At 43.8% G+C, this 27,535-nt stretch overlaps 1 protein-coding gene across 3 annotated transcripts in view; it reads left to right on the top strand.

The window, feature by feature from the left end:
• LOC137427602 (C-Jun-amino-terminal kinase-interacting protein 4) overlaps window positions 1–8,449 on the top strand; it is a 229,969-nt gene extending 221,520 nt beyond the window's left edge. For all 3 annotated transcript variants that reach the window (XR_013623219.1, XM_078776573.1, XM_068117245.2), the window contains 2 exons: window positions 4,133–4,279; window positions 5,509–8,449. Coding sequence is in view for 2 of the 3 variants with exons in the window: in XM_078776573.1 (XP_078632699.1) it covers window positions 4,133–4,279; window positions 5,509–5,606 (245 nt within the window). In the remaining variant the exon portion in view is untranslated. The remainder of the gene's footprint in view (window positions 1–4,132; window positions 4,280–5,508) is intronic.
• The last annotated feature ends 19,086 nt before the right edge of the window (window positions 8,450–27,535 follow it).

Raw genomic sequence — 27,535 nt, 5'->3', positions numbered from 1 at the left:
GGTCTTTCTGTCTTCTACCGACTCCTCTCTAGCCTTGCTCCCCCAGCTCTCTCTGTGCTTTGTCCCCCAAATATTCCTACAGGTCGCACAAGATCTGCCAGCAACCCTCTGATGGTTAAACTGCCGAAATCTCGGCTCTCTGCTCACCTTCACTCCTTCATTCCTCTTTTCTCCCGCCTCTGGAACAAACTCCCACACACCCTTCAATCCCACTCCTCCCTCCAGGTCTTTAAAACAGCTGTTCACCACCATCTCTTATCTTCCCCCATCCAAAACCTTGATCTTTTCTACCCCCGCTAATTCACCCCAGATCCACCTTGTTTGAAATTTCAACTTCTTTCCTGGAAGTCCTTGCAGTGTTCATATGTTTTATACCTCTCCCACCTCCCCCCAAGCCCTCCCCCTCCCACATTTCTCCCGATGTCCCTGCTCTCAAATGTTGTGTTTGTGTCCTTCCCCCTCTCTCCCCATCTTGTCTACCGCTCCCCTTATTTTTGTGTTTTACGTGTCGGTTTGACTTTTTTTGTGATTAATGTTAGCTCTTTCACGAGCCTCGATCTTGTATACAAAAAAAAAAAAAAAGCCGCCATTATCTTGTAATCTGAATTCAAAAGAGATCTATTTTTTATATATATTTCAAATGCCCTTCCTTTGGGAGTATCACCAACAATTATTCAGACCATGACGGCAGAACCCTACCAGAGTTCCAGGTGGCATTGCAAACTTACAAAAGGGGGCCAATAAATCTCTTAACCCTTAACTTCGCTCAGGTAAAAACACTGATTGTAAAATTCGTTTGGAATGCCAAGCTTTCCTGGTGTTTTACCTTTTTTTCTTAAGGCCTTCAATAACCCTTTCTCACAGCTCAGATGTAAATGTATAATTTTCCTTCCCACCCTTCACATGAGCAGTACAATGCGACAGCAGATCTTCCCTGTCCACTGTAGACACCACCTGCTTCCTTACAAAGGGAGAATATTTACCGAGTCGACGCAGTTCAAAATCATTGTTGGCTCCTTGTCACCAGAATATGTGACAGTGGTGAGAGATATTTCAGTGAGATGTTTGGTGAGACGAACAGTTAAATCTCGGTTTCATCAGACCACAGAATCTGGTTTCTCACAGTCTGAGAGTCCTTTCGGTGCTTTTTTGCAAACTCCAAGCAGGCTTTCATGTGTCTTTCACTGAGGAGAGGCTTCCGTCTGGCCACTCTGCCATAAAGCCCAGATCGGTGGAGTGTTGCAGTGATGGTTGTCTTTCTGGAAGTTTCTCCCATCTCCACACAGGATCTCTGGCGCTCAGCCAGAGTGACCATCGGGTTCCTGGTCACCTCTCTTACCAAGGCCCTTCTCCCCGATTGCTCAGTTTGGCCGGGCGGCCAGCTCCAGGAAGAGTCCTGGTTGTTCCAAACTTCTTCCATATAAGAATTATGGAGGCCACTGTGCTCTTGGGAACCTTCAATGCAGGAGAAATTTTTTTGTGGGCTTCCCCAGATCTGTGCCTCGACACAATCCTGTCTCTGAGCTCTGCAGGCAGTTCCTTCGACCTCATGGCTTGGTTTTTGCTCTGATATGCATTGCCAGCTATGAGACCTTATATAGACAGGTGTGTGCCTTTCCAAATCATGTCCAATCAATTAAATTTACCACAGGTGGACTCCAATCAAGGTGTAGAAACATCTCAAAGATGATCAAGAGAAATGGGAGGCACCTGAGCTAAATTTCAAGTGTCATAGCAAAGGTTCTGAATACTTATGTAAATGTGATATTTCAGTTTTTTCTTTTTAATAAATTTGCAAAACTTTCTAAAATCCTGTTTTCTCTTTGTCATTATGGGGTATTGAGTGTAGATTGATGAGGGAAAAAATGATTTTAAACGATTTCAGCATAAGGCTGCAACATAACAAAATGTGAAAAAGTGAAGGGGTCTGAATACTTTCTAAATGCACTGTACATCCAGAAGACAGCAGTCGCCATGGCTTTCGGCCTGCTTGAATTCCCTCAGATGCCGTTCCGCCTATGCAATGCTGCATAAGCCTTTCAATGTTTTATTGATTAGGTGCTGCGGGCATTACACTTTTGCTACGTATATATGGATGATGTTCTAACGCAAGCGCAACTGCAGAAGAACATCAGGAACACCTACCTACGTCTCCTCTTCCCCCATTTACAGGACTTTGACATTGTCATCGATCCCACAAAGTGCATATTTGGCATTGGAGAATTGAGTTTCCTCGGCCACTGCGCTAACCACTCAGGCATCCGTCCGCTCGAGGATAAGGTGCAGATTATTCGTGATTTCCCGTTACCTTCATCTCAACGCAAACTGCGAGAATTTTTGGGCCTCATCGACTTTTGCCATCAATTTATTCCAAATGCAGCCACAACATTGCAGCCACTGAATGAGTTACTCGCAACTGGTAAGCACCCAGAAGTGTTCTGATGGGCAGAGCCTACCTTGTCAGCCTTCCACACCATCAAAGATGCACTGGGCAACGCATCACTCCTGATTCATCCAAAGCCAGAGGCGCCAACATGCTTGATGGTAGATGCGTCTGAGGTCCTGGTGGGTGTGGCCCTTTACCATTTTATCGATGCTAATTGTGTCCTTTTGCCTTTTTCTCTAAAACGCTGAAACAACCAAAGCACAAGTACAGCGCCTTCAATCGGGAATTACTCGCTGTATACCTCACCATCCAGCACTTCCACCACTCCTTAAAGCCCAGCCAATTCTCTGTCCTGACTGACCACAAACGTTAAATTTTTGCTTCATCCACCCATTCGGACTCTCACTCTCCTTGCACACTTCACCAAGTGTACGGTGCACCGCTTCATCTCCCAGGAGAATTATTCTCAGCGTCCAATGACGATTTGCCCAATGCCAGTAACTCTGCCAACCAATTTCATACGACCATGCAGGGCCTCCGGGCAACACCAACACATACGTCTTTGTCATGCCCAGTTTGTATTCCAAAGGACTTTTCTATGTGCACCCAGGTTTTTGTGTGGAACTTACACAACCATATGACGGTTGTGTAAGGTTTCAAGCAACTTGCAGCAACCATATGATGGACCTTACAAAGTTGCTGCTGCTGTTGTTGGGGTTCTTGCTTGGGTCGATTTTTGGTATGTGCACCAATTGGTGTGGCAGCTGCTGGACCCCACCCACATTTGTCACTTGACTCCACAGACCATGGCACCCAGATGAAATAATATGGCCACCATCTTTGTTTTCTGGTGGGCCTAAGACATCAGGCCTGTACGCCTCTGCTCATTATACTCTGCCCGGGTTTGTTGCATCAGATTTCCATTGCTTTTGTTTGGGTCAAATGTTACTCACGATGAGGGACCCCGAAAAATATAATCGTATTTCGAATAGAAATTATTAGTAAAGTTTAATCTAGCCCTTCAGCACACATGGTATACGCCTCCCTAAAGAATAGCATTAAGTAATTTTTGAACGGCCCCATATTGGGGTTAAACAATCCGTGACAGTATGATGAATCAGCTCTTTCTGATATAACCGTGGTGGAGGGTGACTTGGATGAGAAGTGTCAAGTTAATCTTTTAATGGAGCATTAAATGTGTGTTTCTCAATTGCGCTGTCATATTCAAAGTGTGCTTTAAAGGCACATTTCCCAATCGGCCCGTTACTGCATTTAGTCGCAAGTTGTGACGACAGTCGATCATTCTTGTTATGATGCTGCAACAACATCATTGTGTTAGCTGGTATGCTTTGCGTGGAATCAAACTGATTGCATTCAAATCTTTTTTCTATATTTCATATGCAGAATAGAAATTAATATACAACGGTTCCACAGTCTGAGGGACTACACTGAGCACAACGAGTGGTCACCCAATCCTGTATGACCTTTAACAAGGAAATAACGAGGCCATTTGGTCCATCATTGCCGTTTTGCACTCCAGATTAAATTTTTGCTGCAGCTATAAACAACAATCTTCTCAATATTTTACTAAAATCTAAATAACTTTATCTTGATCAAGTGTCCTAACTTGTTTGTTATATAACCATCAGTTCTTAAATACAATATTGTTGAAAAAAGGCAAAGTTATCATAAATATTTTTCTTTTGTAATTAAAGTATGTTTGGTGTCCCTTCACACACATTTCAGGTGCCCCTGGAGAAAATGATGTGGCTCTTGAATCTGGGGTCATTCCCGTAGGATCCATTGCCTCCTTGGAGCCGGCCCATGCTCGGTCTCCACCCAGCTCTATGCTCATAATGAGTGGTGGTGAAGGTTATGTCGATTTCAGAATAGGTGAGTGAATATCTATTGAACTATTAAGGCAATAGCCTACCAAATAGGGGGGGGAGGGGGGGGGCAGGAGGGGGGCATTCAGAAAGTCTCTAGCTTGAAAGAGAAAACAAAATTTGCTTTCAATTAACTGTTTATTTCTCAACATAGTCCCTCCAGTTCATTGTATTTGGTCCCACACTGCATCATCATGGCTATTCCCATCTTGTAGAAGTCCTTGTCCTTCTTGGTCTAGAAACTCCTCAACCACTGCAATCACCTGAATTGTCATTTTCATTATCATCAATCAAAACTCTTCCCACAAAGCTCATCAACTTGGGTAACAGATAGGCATCTGAGGACAACAAATCTGGTGAATTGACTGGATGGAAAAACAGGACAAATCCACAGCTTGTTCCTGTGATAACTCTAACCTGGACTGTGTGAGATAATGCATTGTCCTGAAGAAGCAACACTTCTCGAGTCAACTTTCGACGGCGCTTGTTCTTTTTTTGTTGTTGCTTTTTTGGCATATAGTGTCGAGGCTCATGGAGGAGCTAAAACACAGAATGGAACAGAACAAAACGAACAATAGAAAGGGAAAGGGGGCACACACCAACAGCAGGGTTGAGGCACAAAATACAGGGAGACTTGGAGAGATAAGAGATGTTGGGGAAAAAATGAAGGTCTGGGGAGGACACGGGATGAACAGTGGAAAATAAAATGCCCTGGTGTTTCTTACCAATGGATTTTCTTTCGGGTTAATCATGTTTTATTTTATTTTATTTTTTGAATGGAGGTTTTTGACTTCTCCTCCAGTTTCAGTGCAAAATATATTCAAACACATATTGCAAAACTGCACTGACTGACTCACATTGACACCTTTGTATATACATCCTGCAAGCATAAAGAAAAGGCACTTTACAATTGATTGTATCAAACCATGAGTACTTTGACCTGTGAAATTGGTTTGGTCCTAACATATTGAATAGGTTTGGCTTGAAACTTTTTAAATGCCCCTCATATGAAGAATGTATAATCCTGGCCTCCATTGATTGTTACATTGTCCACTAGTCTATTTTAACAATAGCCATGAAGTCAATGTATTTCGATGAGACTGCTGTTTATTTCGTGAATGTAGTATATTTCAGCAGTGCAAATCTTTTCTGCTCCTTTGGTTACTTTTGTGAATGTTTCAGAGTGAAGCCAATTTTTCCATTGCTCTAACTTTTTCATGATTTCTTCCATTATAGGAGATGGTGAAGAGACAGAAAACCTAGCGGAACTCAAACCGTCACTTCTCAAGGACCTGAGCCACATCATTGTGTGGCAGGTTCTCAGTCAGAGCTAGAAGGCTGAGAAGTAGGATTACCTTGTTTTGTCAGAATGCTGCGCTCTTCTCGCCATTTCATCAACCACTTTGGTTTGAAGTAGGATGATCATCAGAGACAGTTCTGGAATTATTTTGCTTGACCGAGCTGAACAAAAGAAATAAATTATTTCCTTTGTTTTGTTTGGCAGCCGCTGGAGATCAGGAGCCTCAGTGGCTTTTGTCTAGTTATCGCTTAAGATTCGGAATGTATTTTGTAAGTTTATGCGAAGGGTGCTTGAGAAAGTTGGAGACGGGTGCACAAAGGAGCAGCCAAACCAAGGGTGAGTGACCAAATTTTAGCAGGATAGTATAGTTAACATGGTTTTTTTTCGGTTTAGGTGTTTATTTGGGGCACAGCAGATGGTGTCCGTGAAGGGGTTTGTAAATGTGAGACTGAAGATTAGAGGAATAAAGGCTTCTGCTGTTCTGTTTGGTAGCAGAAATGCAAACAGGCCTAAGTAGTTGTGGGAAGCCTTCCTGAGTGGTGTTGAGGACAAGCAAGAATCATGAGGAAGAAAAATCTAGCTTGAGTGGCACTTTTATTTTACAATTCTACACTACAAGAGGTTTTTGGAATTTCATGTATTAGTTATTACTTTCCCTTTGTTGCTGAATTTTCATTGGAGCAAGCACTTGCGATACTTTATGTGCGGTATTGTCTTGTACTGAACCACACTTGAGGTTCATAATGTTTATTTTATTATTGCGCTTTTCTTTTGTCACCGTTGTGTTCAATTATTTGTTCATTCACACTTTACTATGATTGGTAATGGGAAGGCACCATGCTGGTCATCAACTTGGATATAAAGTATATACCCCTCAGATTGAGGTCACTGACTTGCACCAGGTGTTGCACCCGAGGTAATAAGTGATGCCCGAAGTTAACACTGCACTTGGAATGTTGATATCCCCTGGGATGATGTGCTCCTCACATTGCATTTTTCCATGGGATCAAATTGAATGTTCACATTATAAAACAATTAAAGATTGATATTGCAGTTAACCATCACGATAATTCAGCAATCACAATAAGTGTCGTGTGCTCTCGGCAGTTTTCTTTTTTTTTCTCGCACTCTCATTTTCATGACTGGTTGTGGATTTAAGCTCTTGGAACCTCTTGGGATGATTGCATATATTGATTTAGGAAAAAGTCCATAGCAGTGGCCAAAAACAAATCTCATTCAAATTTCATTTCTCACCTCTCAAGCCCCCTATACTGTATTTGTTTCTTTTTTTATTTTTCTCTCCCACTTTCTTTTATCATGCCTCAAAAAAATCAAACAATTAAATCAATTCAAACAAGTCGCTTCGATGCACCAAGCTCTTATTTACAAGTGAATTTATTATTACAAGGTCCATGTTTTGTCTGCATCCTCCAAATTACTTGGATCAGACAAATTCTTTATCTCAACATATATCCCTCTCTAATTCAATTGGGAGATAGAAAGATGGCCAGCTTATTGGATTTCAGTGCCAGGTTTGATCTGCACGACCTGTCGGCCAGACCTGTTCACAGTCATGGTATTGTTGTGAGATTCCCATCATCGATACGTTTAGTTTTTACTCCAGCTGAAATACATTTGATTGCCTTTTTTCCATTCATAAGGTTAAATAACGATGGCTCGTAGAGCTCTTGCTTATTAGTATCAAAGCCCAAATATGGAGCAAAGCATTGACATTGCAGTTAGTTTTTCTCTTGCTTTAAGTGGAACCTTGCCATATTAGAGACTTCCGTTTAATTAATTGTGATGCATTTGGCTCTCCATACAGGGCTCTGCAAAAGGTCACCACCTATTTTTTATTTTTCGTTACATTTAGCCTCCATTTATATACACCTGGTGCCAGCAAAACCAAATGCAATGTTTGATCCATGACAGAATCTTTGCATTGCAATTAAAATCCTGTTGTACATGTAAATACAAAGAATTTGACTTAAAGCAAAGTATGACATTATTTTTGTACAACACACCATCTATTGCACCTTTTTATCTGCATGTACAGCACATCATTGTTTGTGTGTGTGGGTTTTTTTTTTAATCTCTGAAAGTGCAAATGAGTACAGCCCCAATGTGTTCACGGCCGATACGACAGTGACACCCGATCATTGGAGCATATTCCTGCCTTCTCATTCGGGGAAATATGGAAGCCTAAATCTTACATTCTTCTGCATCGACCCATTTTGATGGTGCAATGCTGTTTTGAGCAAAACATTCAGCGTTATCAAAAAGGCTTGTTGCACATATTGTTGTTAAAGAAACATGTATGAATATTGTATAGTACAAATTGTTTTGGGCAACTGCATTTGTGCTAATTACAGCTTAAGGAAATTTGCTTTGAATCCTAAATTATCAAGCCGTACATGTATACATAGACACAAAAAAAGTCTCGAACCAACATCTCCGACATATGACCAAGTAACATTTCCGGAGAAAGCTTTCCGGAAGCAAAGAAGGCACTGCACTCTTTTTCGTTTTCATCACCAGCAGGCATTACTTTCTGATTTATTGTTGCAAACTCTGCTATAAATTTGTTGATCGTTCTGCTGCTTTCTCACAATGTAAGGCTTTGATAAACGTGCATTTTTATCCAGTTTTGACATGTAGTTCACGATTCATCAGCCTTAATGTATGCATATTTGATGCACTTTCTTCTTGTTATGGTGCTGCGAGGCACGAGGTGGAAGGGGTTTGCTTTAGATGGACAGGTTTTATATTACAAGAGACATGAATGTTGAAAAAATATGGTGTCTTATTTACAGTTGCTTCATAGTTCAACTTGCATCTGGGAAGTAGTTTTGAATAATAAACCTTCCTTACTGTAAATGTGTTGAATTGTGTTGTGAGAGCAGAAATACTATCATTACCCAATTCTGTTGATGATCACATCAAAAGGTGTTGGAGGAGGAGGACAAAAGAGAGGGATATAAAAAGAAAGAAAGTGAAAACTGTATCCATGGTAGAAGAAAAAGAAACTCGATGTTTTTTCTTTCTTTGTATACAGAATCGAGGTTCTTGTAAGAGCGAATACATTGAACATGAAAAACATGCACAGACACACAAAACATGCAATGAAGGGAGTGGGAGACAAGAGGGGGTGAGAGGGAAGCACACAAGCACAACAACAGAAGAGAACAGGGACACCGGTAGATCTGTGGAAGGGGGAGGGCTGGGGGAGGAGGGAGGGGTATATGGTACAAAGCAAATGAACACTTCAAGGAACCCCAGGAAAGAAGCTGGGGGTTCAAAGAGGCAGATTTGGGGTGTTTTAACTGGGGTAGAAAAGATCAAGGTTTTGGATGGGGGAAGATAAGAGATGGTGGTGAACAGCTGTTTTAAAGACCTGGAGGGAGGAGAGGGATTGAAGAGAGTGTGGGAGTTTGTTCCAGAGGCGGGAAAAAAAGGAATGAATGAGGGAAGGTGAGCAGAGAGTCTTTATTTTGGCAGTTTCACCATCCATAAGAGGGTTGCTGGCAGATCTTGTGTGTCCTGCAGGAATATTTGGGGGACAGAGCAGGGGCCGGAGAGGAGTCGGTAGAAGGTAGAAAGACCACCTACCTGCCTGCGGTGAGTGAGTGAAAGGCCCTCAGAGATAGCTTCATCGCGGGAGATTCCAATGATTCTGAAAGCTTTGGTTTCAACAGCGTGAAGACGAGCTAGGTGTGAGGCAGGAGCACCAGCCCATAGGGGAGAACAGTATTCAATTGAGCTGCGGATGAAAGCCTTGTATGTGGTGAGGAGCTCAGGTGTGCCTAGGAAGGACTTCGCACGACGGAGGATGCCCAGTCGGCGACTGGCTTTGGAGGCCAGCTTGGAAATGTGGTTTTCCCAGGAAAGATCATGGCAGATATTGAGACCCATAAGCTTGAGTGACAGAACTTCTTCAAGAGGATTGTTCAGAAGATAGATGGGAGGGTTGTCCAGATGGTGTTTTCGGAGAGACATGGGAAGTAGTTTCTCACACTTTCAGGAGTGTGAGATTTATCAGGATTGAAGGACATGTTCCACTTGTTTGACAAGTTTGTGATATTGTCCAGGTCTGCAGAGAGTGCAGAGGCTGCTACCTGCTGATGTGAGGGTTGAGATATGGAGCGGCAGAGAGTGGAGTCATCAGCAAAGAGATAGAGAGGATTTTCCAGAGTCAGAGACATCATTAATGAAGACCAGAAAAAGTAGAGGGCCCAGAACACTGCATTGAGGAACTCCAGCCTGAACAGGAAGGGGAGATGAGAGAATTCCATTCAGGGCCAGACGTTTGCTGTGACCAGAAAGGAAGTCTGCAAGCCATGCGTGGAGGTTTCCATGTACAGTATACCATACGGGGAGAGGTTGGTGAGCAGGGCGGGGTGCCAGACCGTATCGAAGGCACGAGATATGTCAAGGGAGACAGCTCTGATTTCCTGTTTGGCATTGAGGACCTCCATCCATTGTTGAGACAGCAGAAGCAGCATGTCCAGAGTGGAGTGACCTGGTCTGAAACCAAATTGATGATCTGAGATCAAGCCTTTGGAGAAGAGGAAGGATTTGATGTCAGAAGCGATGATTGATTCCATGACCTTGCTGATTTTTGAGAGCAGGCTGGTTGGTCTGTAGTTGCAAGGATCTGTTTTTGCACCTTTTTGTGTAAAGCGGGAATGTTGGCAGATTTCCAAGCAGATGGTAGATGACCTTGAGTAAAAGAGAGGGTGAAGAGAATTGAGAGATGGTGTGAAAGAGTGGCAGAGCAGGATTTTAGGACCCATGGGCTGATGCCGCCTGGTCAAGTTGCAGAATCAGTAGAGGTTTGACAGAAACTTCTCCGCCTTGTCAGGAGATAAGGAGTCTAGGAGCAGTTGGGTTCGACTGGGTAAGGTAGGTAGAGAGAGAGAGATGTGTTTGGGACACAATATTTTGAGGCAAACACAGAGTTGATGCACTTGGCTTTGTCACATGCGGCGTCAACTGTGTAGCCATTTGAGGTAATGGAGGGGGAACAGATTTGACCAGACGCCACCAGGATTTTGATCAAGGACACAGGTTTGAGAGTGGAGGGATAGTGCTTCCTGGCTCTTATGAGGGTAGACACAAACTTGTTCTGAGCTTTGTGAAAGGAACTGAGATTGCATTCAGTTGGATTAGCCTTCCAAGAGGCAAAGGCAAGTTGTTTCAGGGCAACTGCCTCACCACAAGATTCAGTGTACCATGGATGGGAGGAAGATGTTATTTGCTGGATGAGATCATAACGGCAGATCTTCTCCTTCAGGAACAACCAGTGTCCTACCACTTTCCCCACTCATAACTTAGGGCAGACATTAAGACTATGCACAGCCAGGATGCAATTGTTGCTGGAAATCTTGCAAAGGTGGATAACAGTGTCCTCCACACCTCTAAATAAAGAACAAAACAATGGAAATTGCACGAGCTCATTATCAGTGAAAGGGTGAGGATTACAGTTTTGTTGAACCTCTCAACGATTTCATCATGTTGGGGCAAAGTGACTTTCTTTCTAAACTTCAGGAGACTACATCACCTGCAAATGTTCTGGCGTAATTCCTTTGTCATTCCTGCAGCTCTTCAGGGAACACGAAATGATGAAAAGAACTTGCCTTTCCACCAGTGCTCGCACCATCCAACTATTTTCTGGTTGTAAAGTTTAGCTTGGAGCCATTTAGTGAAATAGTCCACTTTATTAACCTGTTTCCTTGGTGGGTGAGTGGTGAAGGTCCCAATATCTCCACTGCCACTTGCTTTAAGAGTAGCTCCAACATTTTGCTGTTCCAACACCCGTTTCCGGACGGACTTGGTCTGTTTGCCAAATGTGGCGGCCTTTGCAAAACACGTGAACATACAGACAACAAATTTTTTTTATCAGATTTAATTTAATGTCCCCCACTAGTTTCTAAAACCTCTTTAGCAAGCACCATTTGCGTTTGCTGCGCCACCCAAACCATTTTGTAAGGTGCTGTACTGTGTAGTAATTCAATTGAGAGCATAACTCTATGCTCAAAATTTCTTGCAACAGTCCCGGGCAGAATTTTCAATATCCGACCATTTATTCATATTTGACGATGAAATTGGACCAAAAGTACATCCAAATTTTATTCCCCTTCCTGCACGCTATGGTATGTCACTGGCACCATGGCAGTCCCCACTGCAGAAGTAAATGGCTTCTGCTGCATGGTGTTCAGGAACAATTTTGTGTGGCGATTCAAAGGTGATAGCCTCAAAGTATTTCTTCTATTCAAGGTATTGTTACAGGTTCTGCAGGGATTGAGGGGGGAGTTCTCAGATGCACTTCCCGGCCGATGACCCTCAAGCCGACGAGCCGCCGATAACTCCACGGCACCGATAGGTTGCTAAGCAACCACAGATGCCCTCTGAGAGGCTTAATTTAGGTCGGGTCCAACATCCAAATCTCGCTTTGGCTTCTTGGAAAATTAATCTCCCTAGATAAGGACTATGCTTCCCAATGCTCCACTGTTGTCAATCAAAACGATTGAGCGATACCGTAAGTGGAACGTTGGCTATTGTCTAACCATCTGGGGCAGAACTCCCTGTCACTAATTACACACTGTCTAACCAATGGAAAGAGACGATGGGGGCAGTTTGGAAAGCAGTTTATCAAGATTAGCAAAAAGCACATGTTTTCAAGGCAAGCCAGAGTCACAAGAGAAAGCTCTTACACCAAGCACGTATGCCCATCTCAATTTATGTACGTACGCCATTCAGTCATCTCACAATTTCTACACACATGGGCCTCAGGCATTCCGGGAAAAGGAGATAAGAAAGAGTAACAGACAGAGGAGTGAAGCAGGTGGTATCGACCCGTACGAGAGCGGACGGCTCACGTGGTAATGAACCAGGTGTGTGGTGCAGGTGAGTGATCGGTACGGTGGGACGTGTGCTGTATGCAGGTGAGTGTAGTGCAAGTACTGAAAAGGGTTGTTTTGGACTATAGACTAGACGGATTTCTGAGAAATGTGAATGTCAGGTGCATTTTTGGGTAAAAGTTGGGAACCTCACTTTTTAACATAATTAGGTTATGCTGAATTCGATTAACCCGGTTCCCAAGCCGAATTGTGTTTTCGACCTTCCAATTAGCAGAAACAAAATGGCTGCCAAATTGCCATTTTTGGACAATTTCTTTGAACAAGCATTTATATATCATGTATATACATGCAGCTCTTTTACTTTAAGTTTACAACTTTTACCCCAAAATGCACCTAGAAGCTTATACATGGCCTTTTTTCATAAATCCGTCTCGTCTATATTATGGTTGGTGACACATTGAAAGTGACATTCAAACTGATATTGAATTGGACACGATAAAATGGGAAATGGTTTTAATATGACAATGTTTCATACAACCATTTATTATAAAATTAAGTATACATGGCCATGAGCACAAACATTCAGGAATGTCACACATGTTGTTTTGCCAAACTACATCAAATTCATACAAGGGGTCTGATCATCACTCTGTTGTTGACGGGCACACATTGATGTGCCCCTCAACTCTGAATAGCGACATTTGCAGCATGGAGTCTTGCATTGCTTCTGGCATGCACAACAAATCATCTCGAGGCAACTTTCTGGGATTGGACGCAGTGACATCAGAATAGGCTCTAGCCCTGAATCACCATGTTTCCATCCCATTTCCACAGGTGCATGAAGGTCAGGTATGGCACAATGAGCATTTCTCCATACCATGGCTTGATAGTATACTCGCATCAAATGGAAATGAAGAGCATCACTTGTCGATGACATTGCTTCTGGTTTACCAGTCTTGGAGAACAACATATGTCGTGCTGAATCAACAGAGGTTGTTCTGTGCACATTATATATTCTGCAGACGAACGCGTCTGCAGATTTGATTGTCTCCTCTGTGAGTTCACCAATGCCCAAGTTCTTCAGCAGTTTATTCAAAACTCAAAAAATAAACTCAAATTCGGCTTGGGAACCGGGTTAATCGAATTCAGCATACCCTAGTTATGTTAAAAAGTGAGGTTCCCAACTTTTACCCAAAAATGCACCTAGAAGCTTATACATGGCCTTTTTTTCATTAATCCGTCCCGTCTAGTCTGTTGATTCTCCGCAAAACCAGAGTGAGTCAATGAGGTGCATGCGATGGAAGGTGGAAGGATATAAGGTACTTGAGTACGAAGTGTAGAGAGAGAAGTTAGCTCTGAGGAGAATCACTGTTGATTCTCTTGATGCTCAAGAGTTGTGGTTGGCTTTAACAAAATCAGCATAGGAGGTATTGTAGTATGGAGGTGATAGCCATGCTTCGTGCCCTCATCGCTTGTTCTATTGTGTTCTCGAGGTGATTGGCAAGGTTCACTTCAAACTCTCCACCCGATCACCCAACCACTTGACTCTAAACTCAACCCAACTCTGAACTTTTCTCCTCTGCAAGAACTGCTCGCTCAACTCAAACCAATGAGCTCACCATCTCGACTCTGCCGGGCATTTTATCGGCCAGGCTCATGCCTTCTCCCAGGTGCGCCTATCGCGATGCAGCCACTCTGATTCACTGGCGCCTATGATCCAGCTATTGCGATTGGCTGCAGGTGGGAGAGGGAGAGAGGGCAGGCCTCTGATACTTCAGAGGCGGTGGAAAGGACCGGCAATGCGTTGGACGTTTACGTGAAAGCCGAGCCGTGCCTGAATTTGCTGCCCAAAATGAGGGTGCTGTGGTCGATGCATAGAAACCATTGGAGTGTTACTGGATGCATCTGTGTGGAGTGGGGCCTGCTTTGAGGAGTGAATGTTGTATGTGGTTTGGGCCTGTAAAGTGTTTCGAAGTGCTCGAGAATGGAGTTTGAGAACGAGGTCTCAGACTATGTGTTTGCGAATGAGGTATGAGAATGGAGTTTGAGGATGAGAATGGATTATGAGTATGAGAATGGAGTTTGAGGATGAGAATGGATTATGAGAATGGAGTTTGAGGATGAGAATGGATTATGAGTATGAGAATTGTTACGGATTCGTCACTTCCGCTGGGGTGGTTTTCACCCACTGGACATGTTTCTGATATTATGTATTATTATTATTATTCTCAAAAGGTTTAGTATTCAGGAACAGCTATCTAAAGTTTAAAAAGGTTAACGTAAAATGAGACAGGAAATCGGATCGTGACCCAGAAAAAAAGGCGTTAAAGAAGAGGATGTCGTGAGGACAGTGAAAGACGTGGCTTGAAGCTCCGTTGCGAGCGTGGTCGAGCGAACGGCGTCGAGTGGACTTTGAGTACTTGAAAGGAAGTTCGTGCGATAGGTGATATCGCCGGAGTATTGTGGAGCCTGCATAGTCGGGTATCGGCATTGAGATTCTGGAGAATCCTTGCCTAGAAGCTCGGGCTCGAGTGAGAGCCGTCCGCCATTTTGCCCCGCGCGCTACCTTCATCGGAAAAGGTTTTTGTCGCGTCGGTTGGGCTTATCCTCCGGTGGTTTGCGGGGAAGGCTGTGCAATAAAGCGGCGTTTGAGGAGTACACGGCGATTCGCTGATTGAACGGCAAACGTGTACATCGGCGCGCATCTTTGGAGAGTTTCCATTCTACCACGAGTTTGTTGGGTGTTGGACCACGTGACTTCGGTGTCGCTTCGACCGCCTATGCCTCAATTGATCTGGATCGGACATGGTTCTAACGATCGCTGGAGTGAATCAACTTCGCCTTGGAGGGTTATAGAGACATTGAGGAGGGCTCGGTTCCATTTCCTGGGAGTGCCGTGAGTTTGGGGTTAAGTTACTAGATAAGGTGGTACCATCTTAAGATATTGATTGTGGGGTTGATTACTATTATTGTTGTATCGTGATTCCTGTGTGCTCTTTAATATATTCTTTGGTTGTGGATAACTCATGGTGTGGTTTCCCTATTGATTTCGACACGGAATAACATATATCTTTCTGCCGGGGTTCCTCTCGGGGTTCGGAGGTTACCGAGACCAGGAGATTGTAGAGGACTCCGTACCAAAAATTGGGGGCTCATCCAATTGACTCGTGGGCTCGAAATTGGGTCTGCGTCCGTGATCTAAGTTTCCCTAAATTTAGTCTGGGAAAGAATTCCCTAACATTCCCAGAATTCCCAAATTTGGAACTTGTTCCAACATTCCCATATATATATTTTTTTTTTTTTTTTCTTGTGTGAAGGTTAACAGGTGTTAACAATAGTCACCATGGAGTTTGATGCAGAGAAGTTTGCAGTGACCCCTAGTGAAGCACAGTTCAGAGTGTTAGTAAAATCGGACCTTTTGAAATTGGCCAAACATTTTAGCTTGGAGGTCCGAACTAATATGAAGAAGGCAGAGATGCAGACAGTGGTGATACAATCTATGGTGGGATTAGGAACATGGGAAGAGGCAGCCTGGGATTGATTACCTGATGAACAAGAAAATGTGGAGCTCCAAAAAATGGAGATGCAATTGCAGAGCGAGGAAAGAAGAGCAACACAGGAAAGAGAACTCCAGGAAATGTTAAAAGCAGAGGAAAGGAAAGCAGAAAAGGAAAGAGCAGAACAGGAACGAGAACTCCAGGAAAGGTTAAAAGCAGAGGAAAGGAAACCTGCAAGAGAACTCGAAGAAAGAAAAGCAGAGGAAAGGAGAGTGGAACGAGAACTCCGGGAAAGGTTAGAAGAGAAAAAAGCACAAGAAAGAGCAGAGGAAAGGAGAGTTGAAAGAGAACTCCAGGAAAGGTTAGAGGAGAGAAAAGCCGACAGGGAGTTAAAGGACCGTGAAATGGCGCTTCAGCAGGAAATTAGACTCAAGGAGCTGGATGTAATGAAAGAACGGGGAGAGGTACCATCCATGCCGACTGGTTTGACCCCTAGTCAGAACACCTGGGATGTTGGCAGACATGTGAGGCTGGTTCTACCCTTCAATGAAAAGGAGGTAGCCAATTTTTTTTTCACACTTTGAGAAGGTGGCTCAACTGCTAAACTGGCCTGAGGAGTCCTGGACCATATTAGTGCAAAGTGTTCTGGTGGGTAAAGCTCAAGATATTTATTCGGCTTTACCGATTGACCAATGTGCAGATTATGCGGTATTGAAGAAAAACATTCTCAAAGCCTATGATTTGGTCCCGGAAGCTTACCGACAAAATTCCGGAATGCCAGGAAGAGGAAGAGTGAGACCCATGTGGAGTTTGCCAGAATGAAAGAAACCATGTTTGATAGGTGGTGTGATTCAAAAGGGGTTGGGAAAGACTTCAAACTATTGCGACAATTGATCCTGGTGGAGGAATTCCAGCAGTGTGTCCACGAGGACATTAAAGTACATCTGGAGGAAAGGAAAGTACCAAAGTTGTATGAGGCAGCAACCATGGCAGATGACTATGCCTTAACACACAGGATGGGGTTCCACAAACCTAACTTCTCGCCTAGACTTAGCCAGGGGAGCTATGGTACATCAGGGGCGGAGAACGAAAATTCATGGGGGCGGCCTCGAGATGACTATGACGACCACTCTGATACCACAACTTCTAGAAATCAGAAGACAACAGTTCCAAGGCAGACGTATCCTCCGGGGGGCTCGAGGCAGACCACGAGGTTCTCCTCCGGGCCTACTTGCGCTTTTTGCCATAAACCTGGACACTTGATGTCCCAGTATTACACCATGAAAAGGGAAAATCAGGAGTGGAGTTCGACTAGTACAACTCCAAATGCAATGGCCATTGTGAGAAATCGCCCTCAAAAGGGTTACCAACCATTTATTTCAGAGGGGTTTGTGTCACTGGATGGAGCCTCGACTAACCGGAGACCTGTGAGGGTATTGAGGGACACAGGAGCACATCAATCTTTAATGCTTGAAGGCATCTTGCCATTGTCAGAGGAGATGGCAACTGGTGATAGTGTTCGTTTGCAGGGGATTGGTGGCTGTGTTAGTGCTCCACTTCATGTCATCCATTGGAGTGCGATTTGGTGTCAGGACCGGTCACCGTTGGTTTACAAGCCATGCTTCCTGAAGAGGGAGTATCTGTTGTTATCGGGAATGATTTGGCCGGTGGTCAAGTTTATGGTAACCCGATGGTGGTTAAAAAGCCCAGTAGGGAAAATAACACCACACCAGTTAGGGATGGCGACAAATTTAGCAAGTTATTTGCAGGTGGACTGAACTTCAAAAAAAGGAAGATGTTCTGGAGTCTGCCTTCAGCAAATATGGACCGCTTTTGGAAGTGCTGCTGATAAAAGACAGGGAGACACGAAAGTCAAGAGGGTTTGACTTTGTCATGTTTGAAAACTCAAAGGACGCCAGAGAGGCAGAAAAGGATCTGAATAGCAAGGAGTTGGAGGGTCGGGGACCATAATAGTAGGGAAGGCATTTCATAGGTGTCGTGGGATCTACAGAAGAGGACCACGGAGTCGTAGTTTTGGTGGTGGCCGCAATCGATATTATTATGGAGGCTCCCAGAGTTACGGCAGCCCCCGAAGGAAGGATTATCCGAGCAGTGGCCGAGAAGGAGACCGCTATTCATGTGACTACCGTGACAAGTGGTCCAACCGTGATTGTTAGGAAAGTTAGAAAGAGTTGAAGCACTGAATGCTGCAGAGCAGCCGAGCCAAGATTCATACACGGATTAACCATGAGTGCCACGTTCCTAAAGGCGTCCATGTAGTGAATACTTCCAGGCCTCACCACCCAACCACCATGGAACCTGGCTTTCAGCTCGGCCTCCCGGGAAAAATGCTGTAGATTTGCTTGACTTTGGGTTTTTGAGTACTACCCCTTAACCTTCATTCAAAAGAAACGAAAAGTAAAATCAGAGGATGATGAGATAGAGTTTGGCTTTGCAGGAGTCCAACGGGGAAATTGAACATGTAAAGGGCAGGGTCAATGTCGTGGCTGACGCTTTGTCCAGAGTCAATTAACCGTGGAAATCTCTGTGGGTTGTAAAATTTTGTTGCTTTATTTTTTAGATGTTGATAATTGTTGCCCACGGGAATTGGTGATTTTGGGTTGTGAGTTTATTTTTGTTTGTTTAAAGAGTTTGCATGCAAAGAAAGTTTTCGCTGTGTTCAAACTTTCTTTCTTGAGGGGGGGAAGTGTTACCGATTCGTCACTTCTGCTGGGGTGGTTTTCACCCACTGGACATGTTTCTGATATTATGTATTATTATTATTATTATTCTCAAAAGGTTTAGTATTCAGGAACAGCTATCTAAAGTTTAAAAAGGTTAATGTAAAATGAGACAGGAAATCGGATCGTGACCCAGAAAAAAAAAGGCGTTAAAGAAGAGGACGTCGTGAGGACAGTGAAAGACGTGCCTTGAAGCTCCGTTGCGATCGTGGTCGAGCGAACGGCGTCGAGTGGACTTTGAGTCCTTGAAAGGAAGTTCATGCGATAGGTCTGATCTGCTTAACAGAAACTTTCTTCCTTCAAGATGTCTCTGATTCCTTAATATCTCTTCCTGGTTACTCCCTCCTCCGGTACGATAGACCTGAGCCTCGTCCTGGTGGTGGGCTGGCTATCTTTATCAAAAACTCTCTTCCTCAATCTCCCTGCACTGCCCTCTCTCCACCCCACCCACAGGAGTACCTCTGGCTATGGCTTCCTCTCCGCTCCCACCTTTTGTTCATATGTGTTCTGTACCGTCCTCCAAACAGTGATGACTCCATTTACATTTCTCTGTCGGACAACATGGACCAACTTCTATCAACTCATCCAAACTCTCTCTTCCTCATATGTGGCGACTTCAACTGTCATCATGCCAGCTGGCTGGGTGTGGGTTCATCTCTCACCAGCCATGGCACCTCAGCAAAGGACTTCTGCGACTCATTGGAACTGACACAATCTGTCAATTTCCCGACCCGGATCTCAGTCAATGGAGTATCTTCTCTTCTGGACTTGGTTATGACTAACTTCCCTGCAAATGTCTGCTGCTCTTCTTCTGCTCCAATCGGTTCTTCTGATCATGTGCTTGTTAAAGTGGACATCTCACTGGCCATTCTCAGAGAGCCTCCTCAGCGCCGACGAGTCTGGCATTTCACTCAGGCCGACTGGCACGGTCTGCAAGCAGCCATCAATCAACTGGACTGGTCTCCCATCTCTAATGCCTCTGACATCAATTCTTCCTGGGAATTCTTCCAAAGCAAACTGCTCTCTCTCATGCACAGATATATCCCATCTCGTCTTCAGTTGTCTTACCCTTCCTCCCGTCCATGGTACACTGAATCTTGTGGTGAGGCAGTTGCCCTGAAACAACTTGCCTTTGCGTCTTGGAAGGCAAATCCAACTGAAGGCAATCTCAGTTCCTTCCACCAAGCTCGAAACAAGTGTGTTTCTACCCTCAGGAGTGCCAGGAAGCACTATCTCTCCACACTCAAGATTGAACTCTCAAACCTGTCTCCTTCCTCCAAATCCTGGTGGCGTCTGGTCAAATCCGTTTCTGGTGTTTGTTCCCCCTCCATCCCCTCCCTTACCTCAAATGGCTACACAGTTGACACCGCACGTGACAAAGCCAAATGCCTCAACTCTGTGTTTGCCTCAAAATCTTGTGTCCCAAACCCATCTCTCTCTGTTCCCACCTTTCCCAGTCGAACCCAACTGCTCCTGGACTCTGTGTCCTTCTCTCCTGACAAGGTGGAGAAGTTTTTATTAAAACCTCGACTCTGATTCTGCAACTGGACCAGATGGCATCAGCCCTCGGGTCCTAAAATCCTGCTCTGCCGCTCTAGCTCACCCTCTCTCTGTTCTTTTCACCCTCTCTTTTGCTCAAGGTCATCTGCCAGCATCTTGGAAATCAGCAAACATTACCGCTTTACACAAAAAAGGTGCAACAACAGATCCTTGCAACTACAGACCAATCAGCCTGCTCCCAATTATCAGAAAAGTCATGGAATCCATCATTGCTTCAGATATCAAATCCTTCCACTTCTCCAATGGCTTGATCTCTGATAATCAATTTGGATTCAGACCAGGTCATTCTACTCTGGACATGTTGCTTCTGCTTTCTCAACAATGGATGGAGGTCCTCAATGCCAAACAGGAAATCAGAGCTGTCTCACTTGACATATCACGTGCCTTCGATACGGTCTGGCACCCAGCTCTGCTCACCAAACTCACCTCCTATGGTATTCAGGGAAATCTCCACTCATGGCTTGCGGATTTCCTCTCTGGTCATAGGCAACATGTGGCCCTGAATGGATTTCTCTCATCTTCCCTACCTGTCCTGGCTGGAGTTCCCCAAGGTAGTGTTCTGGGCCCTGTGCTATTTCTGGTCTTCATCAATGATCTCTCCGACTCTCTGGAAAATCCTCTCTATCTCTTTGCTCATGACTCCACTATCTGCCGCTCCATTCCTCATCCCTCAGATCGGCAGTCTGCAGCCTCCTCACTCTCTGCAGACCTGGACAAAATCACAGACTGGTCAAACAAGTGGAACATGCCTTTCAATCCTGACAAATCTCACACTCTTACTATGTCTCTCCGAAAGGACCGACTGGACAACCCTCCCATCTACTTTCTCAACAATCCTCTCCAAGAAGTTCTATCGCTCAAGCTTTTGGGTCTCACTATCTGCCATGATCTTTTTTGGCAAAACCACATTTCCAAGCTGGCCTCCAAAGCCAGTCGCCGACTGGGCATCCTCCGTCATGCGAAGTCCTTCCTTGGCACACCTGAGCTCCTCACCACATACAAGGCTTTCATCCGCAGCTCAATGGAATACTGTTCCCCCCCCTCTGGGCTGGTGCTCCTGCCTCACACCTTGCTCGGCTTCACGCTGTTGAGGCCAAAGCTTTCAGAATCATTGGAATCTCCTGCGATGTCGTCAACTCCGAGGGCCTTTCACTCACTCACCACAGGCAGGTTGGTGGTCTTTCTGTCTTCTACCGACTCCTCTCCGGCCTTGCTCCCCCAGCTCTGTGCTCTGTCCCCCCAATATTCCTTCAGGTCGCACAAGATCTGCCTGCAACCCTCTTATGGTTAAACTGCCAAAGTCTAGGCTCTCTGCTCACCTTCACTCTTTCATTCCCCTTTTCTCCCGCCTCTGGAACAAACTCCCCCACTCCCTTCAATCCCACTTCCCCCTCCAGGTCTTTAAAACAGCTGTTCACCACCATCTCTTATCTTCCCCCATCGAAAACCTTGATCTTTTCTACCCCCGTTAATTCACCCCAGAGTCCTTGCAGTGTTCATATGTTTTATTCCTCTCCCACCTCCCCCCAAGTCCTCCCGATGCCCCTGCTCTCAAATGTTGTGTTTGTGTCCTTCCCCCTCTCTCCCCATCTTGTCTGCCGCTCCCCTTGTGTTTTGTGTGTCGGTTTGTCTTTTTGTGTGATTAATGTTCGCTCTTTCACGAGCCTCGATCTTGTATACAAAAAAAGAAAAAAAAAGGTGGAATCGCCGGAGTATTGTGGAGCCTGTGTAGTCAGGTATCGGCATTGAGATTCCAGAGAATCCTTGCCTAGAAGCTCGGGCTCGAGTGAAAGCTGTCCGCCATTTCGCCCCGCGCGCTACCTTCATCGGAAAAAGGTTTTTGTCTCGTCGGTTAGGCTTATCCTCCGGTGGTTTGCCGGGGAAGGCTGTGCAATAAAGCGGCGTTTGAGGAGTACACGGTGATTCGCTGATTGAACGGCAAACGTGTACGTTGGCGCGCATCTTTGGAGAGTTTCCATTCTACCGCGAGTTTGCTGGGTGTTGGACCACGTGACTTCGGTGTCGCTTCGACCACCTACGCCTCAATTGATCTGGATCGGACATGATTCTAACGATCGCTGGAGTGATTCAACTTCGCCTTGGAGGGTTATAGAGACATTGAGGATGGCTCGGTTCCATTTCCTGGGAGTGCCGTGAGTTTCGGGTTAAGTGACTAGATAAGGTGGTGCCATCTTAAGATATTGATTGTAGGGTTGATTACTATTATTGTTGTATCGTGATTCCTGTGTGCTCTTTAATATATTCTTTGGTTGTGGATAACTCATGGTGTGGTTTCCCTATTGATTTCGACACGGAATAACATATATATCTTTCTGCCGGGGTTCAGAGGTTACCGAGACCAGGAGATTGTTGAGGAATCCGTAACAGAATGGAGTTTGAGGATGAGAATGGATTATGAGTATGAGAATGGAGTTTGAGGATGAGAATGGATTATGAGTGAGTATGAGAATGGAGTTTGAGGATGAGAATGGATTATGAGTATGAGAATGGAGTTTGAGGATGAGAATGGATTAGGAGTGAGTATGAGAATGGAGTTTGAGGATGAGAATGGATTATGAGTATGGAGTATGAGTATGACAATGGAGTGTGGAGTGTGGGGTGAGAGAACTTTATTCTCACGTCTTTTCACTTGCTTTTTTTCATTATCATTCATCAAATCAGTTAACACTTCCATTTTTTTTTTAAATCGTGTTCGAACCTCTGTACCTTCTTAAAACAACCTGCAAACCTCTTTACCTTCCCTTTTCTTCGTCCACACCTTTTAACCATCATTTCACCTTGAAGAACTGCTTCTTTTTTATTTTTTTCTGCTTGCTAACTTTATCAATTATGTTCACATCATCCATGACCTCATCAATCTCAGCACTGGCACTCAACTTCACTCACATTCGCAATCACTACTCCACTACATTCACACAATCCAAACGTCAGCCATCTTTTAAATTAAAAGTATGTTAATCCACACTTGCCTTTAAATCAGATTTTTGAACATCAAAGTCAGTATCAGTATTTTCATAGTAGCCATCTTTTCAAGATTAATTTGCAATTGGTCACTAGCTTTGACCCAATACAAATTTTTATTACAGGCCATAGGCATCATAAAGCTACATATATCGAACAAACAAATGGAGCACCTCACCGCCATTAGAGCATTTAAATTGCATCAGATGTGGCAATAAATGTGAAATGTTGCTCCCAGTTTATCGGCTCAATGACGGAAGACGCCATTGGCATTTTTGCCGCCTCTAACCCTACCCACTACCCAGTTTAGAATCCTGTGTGGTCATGGACAACGTGCTAGTCTTAACCACAATTATTTGAAGCAAAACTGTTGTACAGAACGTGCCTCTTTGCACTCCTTGAAGGCTGCAAACCACTTCAACATTTTCCATTAAAATCAAAGGTCAAATCATTAAAATCAAAATCCACACTGCACTGGGTTTTAATTGAACCCCATAAATACTTTAACGTCTGAGGCTCCATTAACACAGTATCCTTGGCACCTTAGTCTCGATATGGAGGAGGGGTCTCTTATTGCACTGCGTTCAATATATTCCACAGCTTTACCGTTCCCCAAGGATCATTCGATTGGACCGAAACCGACGGCAAATAAACACGAAAAGCAACGTTTTCTTACCTTTTAAAGGATCTGTTTCATTTTCGAAAATACAGAGTAGATGGTAGACAAGACACTAGACATAAACGGTACAAATCAAGGGAATCAAAAGACAGAGGTAAATGGAAACACGCAAACTTGTGTCCAATGTTTGAGAAATAATGCGCGAATCTTAACCCACTATATGCGCCACAGAACACACTTTTTTAACAATATAAGAATGCATGTAGGACTTCCCTTTGTCTGTGATGCGCAGGGTGGACGCAGGATTCAATGCAGCCCACTTTGGAAACCACGTGCGAGATGTAGCCAAAGATGAAGTAAAACTGCCATGAGCAGTGCCAGTGACGAGTAGCAGACAAGATGCAGAAAGCCAAACGGAGCACGATGAAATGAATCGACCATAAGGAAGGCCAGTGATGAGTAGCTCTTCAACCAGGCCTCGTGGCCCCTTTTTGGCCTTTTTAAAACGAGGCCTCCTGATCTGCACTTCTTCTCTCCAGGCCCTTCTTCTTCCTCCTCCAAGTGAGGTGGCTCCTTCCCCTCTCCAAAGATGCAGAGTGATCCCAGGTTGGATCAATTCCACACAGAGGAAACCAAGATCAATGTCTCCACAAATTCTCCGTGATCCAGCTTGCTTGTTCTCCTTCCGCAGGAGGCTTCTCCTTCCTCCTGGTGGATTTCTTCACTGGGCCAGTGTCTGGTATATATATAGTCTGGCAAACTGGACTATGACGTCGTAATAGGAGCTATTTTGTTACCCAACCAGCCACCAGTGTTATGGGTTCGTAGCTATAAAGACGCAAATTACAAACTGATTTTTGACCCAGCTGAGATATGGATGGTAGTAAAATCTGCGGGGGGGGGGGGGGGGGAGTAGGGTCAGATAGGTTCAAGGGTGCGTGGTTAGAGGGAGAAGCCTGGTAGCATGGGGGTTGGGATTAAAAAAAAAAAAAGGGCCAGGCACTGGGCAGCAGGCCCTTAACTGGTCAATCCTTTAAATCCCAGGAACTACTGGACCAAATCTCAATATCTAGGCATAATTTTGATTGAACGGCGAGCACATCCAATTTACACTTCACTAGTGGCATTCCATTGGACCACGATGTCTCTAAGGGTCTTCACAGGGTCCACAAGAGGTGGAAAATGATCACACCTTCAATCCCAGTAACTATATCATTTTGGTACTACCACTCAATGTTGAAAACTCACTGAAAAATAAAAAAATTTTTATCGTATCCAGATCTAGATCTTCATTAAAATTGAATAAATTCTTCCTCGTCACTCTCCTAACCTGTCCACCAAGTTTCGTTTGAAACCGTGCATAACGTTTTGAGATATTCTGCGCACAAACAAACAAGATAGATGATGCACAAAGCACGATACTTGTGACCTCCAAATATACAATAGTTGCCATGGAATCAATAACTTGGTACTTTCGAAAATTTGATCTATCAAGTGTTTCACATGATTGAATGTTGCGCATAACAAATTTGGTTGATGCATTTTCTAATTGCGACCGAATAGGTGTTTTACATGTTTTGGATGGAATTGACTTTTGACTCATTACTAGTTAGGGCTTAACCTTTCATTAATTTTGGCCAGATTTTATACATGAATACACATGTGTCCAAATGAGCTGTGTACGTTTCAATCTGATATCTTGAAAGATTCCTGGGGTTTGGCAATAATAAAAGCACAAAATACGAGAGCAATGCGACTGTCGCCAATATGCCTCCGAAAAGTCCCACACGGGTAGATGCCATCGTTCACTGTCCTAAAAATAAACAAGTTTGATTTAAATCCCTTCAGCTGTTTTCAAGTATCACATTTTCACCAGCCATGACAGGTTTCGCATCGATCGGAGAAGCAGTTTCAGAGAAGGGATTTTTTTTTTTAATATCGGCTTTCAAGCTAATATGGCTGCCACACCACGTGACATATGACCTTAAAATTGTCAACTCTGTATATGTATGGGTAGAGGACCACGTTTGTGAAGTTTTGTATTGATCGGACAAGGTTCGTTTTTCTATCCAAGATGGCTGCCAAACCACATGACCTATGATATCATTTTCAAACTATATGCAACAATGGTGTTAGATGATATTTGTAAAATTTCGCATTGATATGGTAAGCGGTTTCAGATATAATTATTTAATATTTTTCTTCAATCCAATATGGCTGCCACACCATGTGACCAATGATGTTTTCGTGATCATCTTTTAATTGCTATGCCAAGCTTAGTCAATGACACGTAAAGTTTCGAGTCGATCTATTTGGTGGTTTGGGAGAAGATGTTTTCAAAGGTTTTAGTTTAAATCCAATATGGCTGCCAAGCCATGTGACCTATGATGTCATAAATTTAATATTTCAATTCAAATCAAATGGGTCATAGATCATGTACATGCAATTTCAGATTTTTAAGATAAGGAATTTGATTCAAACATTTTTGGCTGGTATACCACTTCACCTATGATGTCATCATTATCATGATTTTGTTACCCATTGGGAGTACTTGACAATGTGCCTAGTTTCAAATTTTTCCATTCAGCGGTTTCCGAGAAATAATTTTTTCATTATTTGCGTTTAATCCAAGATGGCTGCCATACCACGTGACCTATGACGTCACAATTATTATTTTTAAAAACATTCTGGATGGGTGTCACTCCTACCCTGAAAGTTTCGTCTCAATCGGACATGTGGTTGCTGAGATAAATGAGGTTTAGCACGGACGTATGGAAGGACGGACGGAAAACCAGAAAACATAATGCCTGGTGGAGGCATAAAATCATTTGATTATAATGGGATGAAATTGTTGTCATGGACACCGTTTTCTCTCTTTTTTGTTGTCACGGGACTTTTCTTTTTACTATGTGCTTCTTTCCTGTGCCACATGGGACATTTCGCTGTGCCACCAATCAAGATGGGCAGAACTTGAAAAAATTAAAATGAATTAATCCAATTTTCACCCTCTTTCACGTACTGGTGTGGTTTACCAATAGAGGGGGGACTTTTGATTATGTTTGGTCACCATGACCCTCAAGTGTTACCACAGAAGGCCCTCAGACAGGATTTTACGGGATATATAAGGTAGTGCTAGTCACAACTTTCAATGAATAAATTATAATTACCCTCGCCAGAGGAGAGGGTATTGCATTTGAGTCCGTTTGTTTGTCTGTCTGTTTGTTTGTCCGCACAGAATAAATATGATTTTCTTTGTAACCATTGGTCCGATTGACAGGAAATTTTCACCATAGGTGCAACTCCACCTGTATATTTTTTATGATAATTATGGCGTCATAGGTCACGTGGTTCGGCCGCCATCTTGGAAAAACCGAAAAACTTTGCACCTCCATATCTCCGAAAGTGCTGAATAGAAAAAATTGAGACGTGGCTCATTGTAAAGAACTCTCCATGGGGAATAAAATTTGTTAATGATGATGTCATAGGTGTCTCCATTATGACGTCATAATTCGGCAGGTACAAAACTTCATCTGATCAAGATGAAATTTATTGAGCATAATCTAGGAATAAATTAGTTTAGAAAAAAATAATGATGACGTCATCGGTCACGTGGTTCGGTCGCCATATTTGTTTTAACATAAAAGCCTTAAAAACCACTGAAAATACATCTTGGCAAGGGTTTGCAATCTCTGATTGCTCTTTTT

Source organism: Myxine glutinosa, chromosome 1, assembly GCF_964187855.1.
Source record: "Myxine glutinosa chromosome 1, kmMyxGlut1.1, whole genome shotgun sequence".
Taxonomy (NCBI): domain Eukaryota; kingdom Metazoa; phylum Chordata; class Myxini; order Myxiniformes; family Myxinidae; genus Myxine; species Myxine glutinosa.
Note: the sequence above shows the minus strand (reverse complement) of the source record. Positions and strands in the feature narration are given on the sequence as shown.